Source organism: Gekko japonicus, unplaced genomic scaffold (assembly GCF_001447785.1).
Source record: "Gekko japonicus isolate JY-2015 unplaced genomic scaffold, Gekko_japonicus_V1.1 scaffold463, whole genome shotgun sequence".
NCBI classification, from domain to species: Eukaryota; Metazoa; Chordata; class Lepidosauria; order Squamata; family Gekkonidae; genus Gekko; species Gekko japonicus.
The window spans coordinates 204624-215711 of record NW_015160224.1 but is presented as its reverse complement, the minus strand read 5'-3'; the positions used below and the strand labels follow the sequence as shown (position 1 = coordinate 215711).

The 11088-nt window shown below is 46.7% G+C and overlaps 1 protein-coding gene across 13 annotated transcripts in view; it reads left to right on the top strand.

The window, feature by feature from the left end:
• The window catches only part of FNBP1 (formin binding protein 1), a 173824-nt gene that overhangs the window by 123572 nt on the left and 39164 nt on the right, over nt 1-11088 (top strand). For 5 of the 13 annotated variants that reach the window (XM_015411601.1, XM_015411662.1, XM_015411608.1 and 2 more), the window contains one exon: nt 6033-6122. The exons of the other annotated variants lie outside the window; for them this stretch is intronic. In XM_015411601.1, coding sequence (XP_015267087.1) covers nt 6033-6122 — 90 coding nt within the window. The remainder of the gene's footprint in view (nt 1-6032; nt 6123-11088) is intronic. 13 annotated transcript variants of the gene reach the window in all.

The window sequence follows — 11088 nt, the reverse complement described above, 5'->3', positions numbered from 1 at the left end:
GTAGGGAACGGCCGGCTAGAAATCCAATAAATAATAAATAAATAGATGATGTGCACTGGTGCCCCGTGGAGCATCGGATCAGAGTGGTTTTGTGTGAGTGGGTGACATATGCATCTCTGTAAACCCATAAACTGCAAGCCAGATTCCAGAGTTTTGTGCTTTATGGGTTTGGCAAGGGAGCTGTTCTCATGTACCACCCACTTGCGCAACGTGATGGCACATGTTTGCGCAACTTGGATTCACGCTGAGGGCAGGGTTTGGCAGAAGTCGTGAAGTTGCACTGTTCCCTTCAAAACACAGCGGATACTCTGTGCATGTTCCCCGATCTGGACCACTCAAGGAACATTTCTACGTAGTTCCTGTACTCCCTTTCCTCTCCACAGGTTGCTCCCCCTCGTCACACACTCTTGTGCCTCTTCTCTGTCCTGTAGCTTCCAGATATTTGTGCTCCTTCTGTGTGCCCTGTCAACTCCAGCCTGAGGTACTTGTACTCATGGTGGTCAGGAGGCCATAAACCCTTTGTGAGGGAGAGGCCTGAGGAGAATCTCAAGGGGCTCCTCCTCTGTGGTCAGAAAAAGAGCTGGAACTCTCAGGTGAGGAACATTCAACCTCTTGAGATCCACCCTGATCATAGAGGGACCCCTCGGCCTTTGAAATGCGGCCTCCTAGACACAGCTGCTTTCTGACTCAGCTGTCTTGCTCATGAACAGACTCTCACTTGCGAGTAGGCATTGTCCTGAATTCAGGCACCCGGGTCTACACGGCCTTTTGCTTTCAGCAGTTGCTCGTTTTCCTTGGAACAGTGAAGGGTTGGGGCTTCCCAAAGAAAGGGGTGTGACATCATCGGGATTGCCAGAAGGGAAGAGTTCTGAGTTCTCAGCCGGCATGAGCTAAGTTCTTTTGTCAGTCTGCTATGCCCCCACATCCAGAATGGCGGCCTACAGTGTAACTTAGAGGCCACCAATTTAAAAACCTAAATAACGAAGCTGAAAAAGGGCTCTTACAGCTTTTAGCGTAAGCTTTCGAACTGCCTGCTGATTCATTCAGCAGCCACAAGAAAGGGAAAGTCCTGCTGAGAGCCTTTCAAAACAGATTCTCCCCCCCCCCATCACCAATATTTACTTTCTCTTTTGTCCTCCATGTGATTCATGACAGGGCTTAATTAAAGCCCTCTTCCTCTCTGATTCATGCAGCAGCGCCACACATCTTGCTACGGCGCAGGGCAGAGCTTTTCCTTGTTCCTGCGTCTGCCGTTAGCCAGGTGCATAGGGGGCACGTTGCAGTTATTCTCCTAAGAATCACCGTAGTACAAAACTTGTTCCAAAGGAGAACTGAGCCACACATTTCCTTCCCTTTAGGAGGGAACAAAATAAGGAGGCTTGTTGTAGCCAAGGCTTGGTTCTTAGGGCCATGGTAGATAAGATGCTCGGATTGCTAGTGTGTGATAAATAGCACCCATGGAGGGCCGGAGTACTTCTTTCATCCACTCGCCATTTTTACGACGACAAGTGCCGCCCCACAGCTTCCATTTGCCTCACTGTGGGTATCATGACGTGTGACCTAAACATTTCCTGCCGAGTGGTCCAGGGGGGTAAATAGATCCAGAGGATTCTCTGTTGGGGTTAGAGTGCAGGTGGGCGGGGGGATACCTGACCCCATCCCTCAGTTTGTGGTCCTGATTCAAATGAGTGGGCCTCAGCGGCTGCCATTTTTTTTAACAAACAACGTGCCGGAGACCTGTGGCGGAGGGCAGCCATGTTGGTTTGCAGGAGAACAGCCAGACTCGAGTCACGCAGCACCCGAGAGACCAAGAAGGTTTTCAGGGGGTAAAAGTCAAGGACTCCCGACAGCTCCTGCCCTGAACATATGGTCGGTCTCTCAGGCGCTCCTGGCCTTGAGTCGAGCTCTGCTAGAGATCTGACGGTGACCTCACTGCTCCCCAAAAGCTGGAGATCTGATGATGGGATCCCACGCAGCCACCCTGGGTGAGACTCTCTCTCAGCCCACCCTAACTTTGGAGGGCTGTGGTGGGGGTAAAATGGGGGAGGGGAGGTCTGCGTATGCCATGGAGGGAAGGATAAAGAAGATGGGCGGGGTGGGTCTTCTATGCAAACCACACCTGAGACGGGGCACGGAGCCCCCTGGCTCACATCGTCAGCAATTGGGCTGACCCACCCCACAGTTTAATTGACCCCCTCCCTGAAATTCCTCCCCCCCCCCGACTCTAAAAGCAAAGGCCAAAACATCTAAGAATCCATTTGCACAACACAGCATTGTTCCGCTTCTCCTGATTCCATTTTAGGGACCCGTCTTTTTGCTACTGGGTATTCTGTTACAATTGTTCTCTCTCTCTCTCTTCTTTTTTGGGGGTGGGAATTACAAAAAGATCGTCACTCTTGTTGCTGATTATACCTTCTGTGTTTGGGGGGTGGGGGTGGTAGAAAGCAAAAATCTTCCTGTGCAAGAAAACCCAGGGTAGACCTTACACCCTTAAATCAGCTTCCTTAGTGCTGCTAGGGCAGTCCCTGCTTTGTTTCTCTTTGCCGTTTCTCAAGGGCGCCATTTATGCAAAGGTGGAGCCACATTACGGCCATAAGCCAAAACTGTGCAGGCCTGCGTGGGTCAGTAGCTTCGAATAAATGAAGAAAGGTAAAAACAGTCCAAAATGCTGCCTGCATCCATCAGAGCTGCTTCATGCTGGAATGGTACAGAGCAGAGCTTCCCAGATGTCGGATAGACGATGTGCAGGATTATGAATTAAAACTGGAGGAAAGCTACAATAGGGTCCCATTTATTTTTCATCATTTCAGGCATTAAAATGTCCCTGATTCATGGGAGCCCCCTTTCCGTCTGCACGAGCCTCTGTACTGCGCATGCCTCCTGACTGGAAAGAGGCAGGCCCAGAGCAGTGACTCTTTCGTAGCAATAAAGAATAGACACCTCTGGGGACGGGTAACTCTACTGTGTCTCTGCATCAGAAGCAACTGAATGATCCAGTCACACATGATTGGGCACAGTTTTCCCACCCCAAATGGAGCATGAATGGACCTTTTCAGTTATACAGTTTCTGTACAATATTGCATAGATCGGTAAAACATACAGAGATACAATGGGCGCCCTCCTTTGTGGGTGGGTTTTTTGGGCTTCTAGGTCCTTTTTAATGGTTTGATTTCTTTCCTGGAGCATGGTGGTTATTATCTTGCAGCACATTAGTGTGCCTCAGCCCACATTTTTAGTGATATTGCCCTAGAAAATTACCCTGGGAAAATTTATGTTACTTGAAACAGGGTGGCTTTTCTGTGACGAACATTTTGGTAGCACCTGGTGGATTTCCCCCCACGCTGTTTGGCTTGAGATGAGCCAGGCTGTTTCAGTAAATAGACTGAGAGGGTGGATTCCTTTATCCTGTGAAAGCGAATGCAACAGCATGAATTGGCATGGCCAGTGATTCACCTCTTAGCTTAGAGTTTTGTGGTTTCTATTCTAGTGGACGTTGTTGACTTTTTTAAAAAAAACATGTAATTAACCTTTCCATTGCACCAAGGAATGTTTTCTTAATCATCCATCTTGTTTTGTGTTTTTGTGGTTAAATAGTGTACTTGTAGACGTCCCTCCATAACACTCCTTCAGTTGACCTGTAGAGATTCCTTCCTTTGTATATATTTTGTGTATTCAGCATCAGTATCCAATAATAGTAAAAATCCTTCATTTTTCAACCTTTAGGACTTCTGTTTACTGTTATTTCACTACCTGTGCTACATCAAGATTAGCGTTAATTAGAGCCATAGCTGAATGTGATCATGTTTCTGTGTTTTCAAAGCTGGTAAATGTCCTTATAAATAAAGTGAAATGGTTTTGTGGATTTCTGGGCCTAACTGGGTTAAGGACGGCTTTCCACGTTATGATCTAACAATTCTAAAGTGTGCTGTCAACTCTCTCCATGCCAGAAGATATATTTTGGGAATTATGTATCTTCATAGCTCACAAATGCCGGCAGAATCGTGCAGTACAGCTCTTGCTGTATGACTTTCTAGTGCTACCGGGGCAATTTTGATGTTTTCCAATATTAGAAAGCTAGTTTATCAGGGCAGAAGGGTGGTAGCTTAGCCTTTTCTCTCTAATGCAAGCTTTCTGTGTTCATGGAGATAGATTCAGGTGGGTAGCTATGTTGGTCTGAAGCAGCAGAAGTCCAGAGGCACCTTTAAGACCAACAAAGTTTAAGTGAAGGTGTAAGCTTTCGTGTGCACATCTTCAGATGCATTACAATGGAAGTTACGAGTCCATACACTGAATAAGACCGATTTCACACAAGAGCTGTGCCGCGGTCACGCCTCCCTTTGCCCTGCTTCTATTGGTCAATTTCCCACGCGAAGCCACGCAGCCGCATTTTGACCCGCGGCTTTGCCCAATTTTCCCTGCGTTTTTGTGATCCTCAAAAAACAAACTGCAGGGAAAATCGGGCGAAGCCGTGGGTCAAAATGCGGCCGCGCGGCTTTGAGTGGGAAATTGACCAATAGAAGCGGGGCAAAGGGAGATGCAACCGCAGCGCAGCTCTTGTGTGAAATCGGTCTAAATTTTTGTTGGTCTTAAAGGTGCCACTGGACTCGAACTTTGTTTTGTGTTCAGGGAGTGACAGTTCAGTTTATGCAAAACATTTAAACAAGTGAATATCCCACCTGCACTTCAAAGCAGTATGGTCTATTGATTCTTTTGAGATGGTGTAGCCTGATCTCGTCAGGTCTCGGAAGCTAAGCAGGGTCGGCCCTGGTGAGTACTTGGATGGGAGACCACCAAGGAAGCCCAGGGTTGCTGTGCAGAGGCAGGCAGTGGAAAACCACCTTTGAATGTCTCCTGCTTTGGGTCGCCACACGTCAGCTGCGATTTGACAGCACGTTCCACCACCTCCCTGAAAACTAAGTGGCGGTGACTGCTGGGTTTAAGTTAGACATGGCTGGCTACATCTTTAGATGTTTTTAGGGCTGATAAACTGTTTTATTCTTTGTTCAGGATATTGTATGTTGTAACTCGCCCTGAGCCCGCTTGTGGGGAGGGGGGGATAAAAATCAAATTAAGCAAATAAATAAATAAAACAGATATGCCCGAGTACTTTTATGACGGATCGTCATGCTCCATCTCTCCCCCCCCCCCCCCCCCCCCCTCCAGTTCAACTTTTGGCAGCTTTGCCATATGGGCTATAACCTCAGAATGGTTATGTGGATTCAGATTATGAGGGGTCAGGAGAAGTACCTGGCCTGCTTGCTGTGGCTGTGGCTTCATTTCTGCCCCCGTGGCTACAGGTCATCTGGTTTTCTTAACGCATTTTTGTATTTTTTTTTAATGGCCTGCCTATTCCACCCACTCCAAAAAGGTTTGCAGCAACAGGCATAATTTCAGGGTCTTCTTTATTGTAAAGTACCTTAATCAGGGGCGAGAAAGGTTTCTCCCCCACAAATTCTCTTTTACAAATTTTGCAGCAAATATTTATCTGGCCATGCAACCATTTGAGAAATATTTGATATTTGGCACAATTGATATTGATTTTTTCGGGACTAGTCACATTGACGTCACGTTTACTAAATGCTGTACCACCTTCGGTCATTTGCTTAACCAGTTATGAAGCATTCAGTCTAGACTATCACATTTCAGATTGTTGGGGGTCAAGATTTTTAAAATTACATTCTGAAGTGTGCCAAAGTTTGAATTTCCTGGAAGGTTTATCTCAGATCTATGGGAAGTCAGTGTACTGGGAATAGGGAGTTTTTGCAGGCCAAGATACAGAAGCAGACACTACTTCTTCGCAGGATGGTCCTTTACCCCCAGCCTTGAACAATCAAACATTCCCATGTTTATATTTCCAGGACACGGCAGTGGATTTCCGGGAGTGCCTACGTGGTGGTGTTGGATCATAACATGGGCACCAGACCTAAGCAGAAGCTATCTTTTTTTGCTGTAGAAACAGTAAATGTAGAGGTTTTTTTCTCCCCCTCTCCGTCTCCTTTTTAATGTGTGTATGTTTTCTTTTGCTGACTCAGCAACAGTCTCAGTCATTGTATTTTCACAAAGAACTCATGAAGAGGACTTTAGGCAAGCCCACGTATGCCCTTGAGGCTAGGGAATATGTTGTAAGTCTGTGTATGGTGTGGCCGGGCCATACAGTCGCTGCACAGTCACTGACCCCATTTACAATCTTGCAAGAGGGGGAGTTTCGCTGAAAACCAAGCATGCAGTAATGATTGCGATAAATGAACGAACAAACGGCACGTCCCATAGAGACATTTGCCAATTCGACATTAGGAAGGCCTGCTTTTTTTCAGTGATGGCAACTGTCTTTGCTTAAACAAACCAACAAACAAAAACAGCAGCAACCTGAGACAGCATTAATCAACAGGGAAGCAAAAAGAATGAACCAGGCATGCCAAAAGAAATGAACCCAAAATGTGGAATGTATAAGCCACAGTGGAACTCCCTTAATGGGCTTTGGCAGTTATGCGGGAGGCACAACAAGAGATTGCTACGGCTAGAAGGGTCTACAACTCAGCAGATCTAATGTCACCATAGAGTTGACAAGATCTTGAGGACCAGCAAGGCTGTGTCCTCCAGACATCAGTTTCCAACAGTTTAGTCCATGCAAATTGGTGACACAAGCTAGTGAGGCAGGCACTGCAGGAGAAGGGGCAGTCCTTCCGCCATTGCAAGATTCTGTACATCATGGATGTGTCCAGCTTGAGCTAGAATCTGCATAGCCTCCAAGTGAGGGGGGGAAAGAAGAAGAAAGGAACCACAGTAAGCCTATGCCAGGAGGAGAATTCTTTTGTCCAAGCACATGGCCCAAGAAGGTGGCAAATACAAGTCTTCCTATTTTTAAAAAAATTCTTCCTAACCCACATCCTTTGAAATGTGATCCAGGAGATTACCCCAGCAGACCTAATATTAGCTCAATAGGCTGCCTAGCTGCGGCCTAACAAGTACCAAGTGCCCAAGGTCCTTTAAACGGTGTGTGTGTGTGTGTGTGGGTGTGTGCGTGTGCCGCAGCCCTGAGAATAGGGTTGCCAATCGCCAGGTGGGGGCTGGAGATCTCCCAGAATTACAACTGATCTCCAGACTATATAGGTTGTTTGTTTATGTATTTAAAATATTTATTTCACTTCTCCTGGATGGAATGGCTGCTTTGGAAGGCAGACTGTATGACTTTATACCCTACCAAGATCCCTCCTCTCCCTAAAGCCCGCCCTCCTATCTCCAGGTATTTGTGACCCCAGAGTTGGCACCCCTACCTGGGGTATCTTCACCAAATCTCACAAGGGTTCTCCTTCTCTAAGGGACATAACTATAGCCACAACCTTAAACAAGTGTTTCTTCTCTTAAGGAACACTCGGCACTGTAGCTCTATGAGAAGGCAGGAGGGGACACAACCAAGCACCTCTCATATCCCGTTCTCAGTAGACTTACTAGACTACAACTCCCAGGTTTCCTTGGGAGGAATTAGGACAATGAAACTAGCATAAAAAATTATCATGGGGTGCTGTGCATCACAATTTTCTTCCCCATTAAGCAGAACATATTTTCTACATACCTCTGTGAGTTTTCAGTTAAAGAAAAAAAAACACAAAAGTGAACCAGGATTCAACATAAGAACATAAGAGAAGCCATGTTGGATCTGGCCAGTGGCCCATCCAGTCCAACACTCTGTGTCACACAGTGGGCAAAATCCAGGTACCATCAGGAGATCCACCAGTGGGGACAGAACTCCAGAAGCCCTCCCACTGTTGCCCCCCCCAAACACCAAGAATACCGAGCATCCCTGGCCCTGATATAGTGTTGCACTATACCTTGTGACTAATAGACACTCACGGACCTCTGCTCCATCTGTTTATCCACTCCCCTCTTGAAGCTGCCCATGCTTGTAGCTGTCACCACTTCCTATGGCAGTGAATTCCACGTGTTCATTACTCTTTGGGCGAAGAAGGACTTCGTTTTATCTGTTCTAAGCCTACTGCTCATTAGTTTCATTGAGTGCCCGATAAGAACATAAAGTAACTTGTTCTTGGTGGGAAAGTTGTCCAAGAGGTTTCCACTGTGGTTGTTAGTTGCCTGGGGCTTGCTGTTGTCAAGATTCAATTTGTTTGCAATTGGCTGTGTGTTTTTCTAGAAGGAGGGCATTGAGCCTTGGGGGGGGGGGACCACACAGGAGGGAGGGAGGAATACATCACTTACCAATTCTGCTTCTTTGAGCTCTGCGTTAATACAAAAAGGGTTTGGGGGAATGTGCAACTGAGGCTCCAGCCTGGTAAAACATCGATGCTATATTGACACAGTCAGAGCCTCGGAAAGGCCTTCCTGCTGCTGGCAACCTAGAGACGTTCCACTCCCCCCCTTGCTGCCTTGTAAGTGCGGGTCGCCGTTTGTGACTATCCAATAACACATAGATTTGCTGGCCTTCACGCGCTCTCGTGTGTTATTGCGCTTGTGGCTCGTAGGCTTCCTCCATTTGCTCTTGGCAAAAGGCTCCGTTAGACTCTTCCTGAAGAGATTTGCTCCTTTTTTAGATATGTATGTTTATTTCCTAGAAATTCAGTTAGTTAAACCAGAGAGAGAGAGAGCTTCCCTGTCCCCACATTTTTCTGCAGTAGAGCAAATCTCTTAGCAAAGATACCCCAACCCCTTGTCCTTCCTCTCCTCAAAGCAGCAAAAAGCCTTACTAATAATAAACTTCAAATTGACCCTTATATATTTCCTTCTTATTTCTGCAACTCGGCCTTAAGAAAACTAGGCTAACAACTACGTTCATGTTTGTTTCATCTCGCCTTGTTTAAACAGCATCTAAATCAGTTTTCCATACTTCAGAGTGTTGTGCTGCAAATCAAAAAAAAAAAAAGTACTCCCCACAAATAAAAACACAATCCAGCCCCCATGTTACTGCGCTTTTTAAAAAGCCCTGCTTGTTTCGGTGGAAGGGATTTCAGCTCATGCTTTAACTCCTCCACCAAAATCAATTGTGCCTTCAAGAGCTTGAAAGACTTGGAGCATGTCCAACCTGTATTTATTCCCTGTTGTAACCCACCCTGAGCCTGCTTGCGGGGTAGGGCGGGCTGTTCCCTCTAAGCTGTGGAGTCTTGTGAGCAAAAATTCTCCTTTGTGAGCTCCTGGCATTAAAATTGTGAGCAAGCAATTTGGCTACTGTATACATTAGTTTGCTCTGGAGCCATCCTTCCTGAGCTAAGACAAAAATGTGTGAGCCGGAGGGTAAAAAACGGTGAGCTAGTTCACACTAACTCAGCTTAGAGGGAACACTGGCTAGAAGCCCAACGAAATAAATAGATATTAAAATTGGGAAAGCATTTTATATTTGGTGGCCCAATGGCCTCCTGACTTCTTCACCAGTATTCCTGTCTTTCCTGATGGAGCCCTGAGGCAGGGAAACAGAGACTTCTACCCAGGGTCACCCAGTGAATCCCTATGGGGCTGTGATTTGAAGCCAGCTCCTCCAAGGACTGATGCCCGGTCCTTTAGATCAGTGGTTTTCAAACTCTGGCTTTTCAGAGAACCATTCCACACGTTGGCTGTGATCACACTGGCAGCTTGGCGCAATATGGTGCCGCCTCTAAGTGAACCGGGTTAAAGTGTAGTGGGATATATCTGCCACACAGCACACCCTGCTGCGGGTTACCCACGGAGACATCCCACGGTAAAGCATCTACATTATTGTGGCGCCTCAGCCACGGAGCGAACTGCAAAAAATTTTCAAAAATCCATGTGCGCCCATCGTGCGCATGCACGCACATGCGCATATAGGCAATTGAAAAAAACAACCCTGCCTCCATAGTGGCAGAATGGATCCGCAGGTTCAGACTGCCAAATCCGTTCTGCCCGGGCTCCCCCGTGTTCAGACATCCGGCCATGCGCAATGAATGCACGGGGAAACAAAAACACCACTTCGGAGGTGTTGGCTTTTTAACCCAACTCCACGTCGTCCTTTGACGGGGTGAGTATGCCCAGGGAACGGCTGACAAATGTGGCTGTGTGTTCTGGCCCATTTAACCCAGTTGTAAAAGGTGCCTATATCGGGCCAAACTGCCAGTCTGAACACAACCATTGACTCATCCGCCATTTTGCATTTTGAAGACGATGCTAGAACAGGATTGAGAGCAGATGCTTAGTCTGCACAGGGCCTTGGCCAGGCTCTTCAGTGGGACACCCTTCAACATTGGATTCCTTTCAGATGTCACAAGCAAACCATGTTTTTAAACCACGTTCTCTTATGAGCCTTACAAGCCCTGGGACTCACCCTTTCCTTCCTCCTGGAGCTCTTAACCCTTGGGGATGAATGAAAAACTGGCGTCTTGATTCTGAGGAAATCATAGTTTGTTGCGACAGCTGAATCTGACAAAAGTACCAATTGTCTGTTTCTTGTCCTCCGATGACACCCATCTTCAGACCTACAAGCTAGGGACTTAAATTTCACGCCCCTACAGCTCCCCCGCCCCAACTTATTTTTATAATTGAGCCTTTGGGACCACTTAGTCTTGTAGTTCTCAGTAGTGAGGCCAGTGCTTGGACTCAGGGTGCCTCCCAGCATTCACTTGGCCTATTAAGAGGGGATTATAGACGCAAAGAGCCTACATAGGAGGCTTGAACCAAGAACCAGGTTTATTTCAGTGGTATGCATGGTTGGTTGGTTTCTTGGTTTTCCTTTTCCCCAGCCCTCTCAGTACGACAGTAAGAAAGTTACTGGAGATGTGGAGCCTGAGGAGGCACAACAATTGCAAAGCAGTTTTCTTGTCTGACTGATTCAGACTTCTAACGTAGAACAGAAAGCCTTTTAAATGTTTTTGGCAGTAAAAAAACCCCTTTATAACACAAAGCAGATAGGCTTCCCTCTTTTTAACTGTTTTGGAAAGGAATAGCACCCATACACTACCTATCTTCAGAATACCTAAAGTCCCCAATGGACTCCCTGCCTAACCAGCAGATTTCCTAACCAAAATCCAACAACTGTCACTCTGTCAGTTGGCCAGCAGTTCAATTGCCAAACTCCTCTCTCTTTTTGTTTTAAAAATTCCAGGCCACCGCTTGGAAGTGACTGGCTGA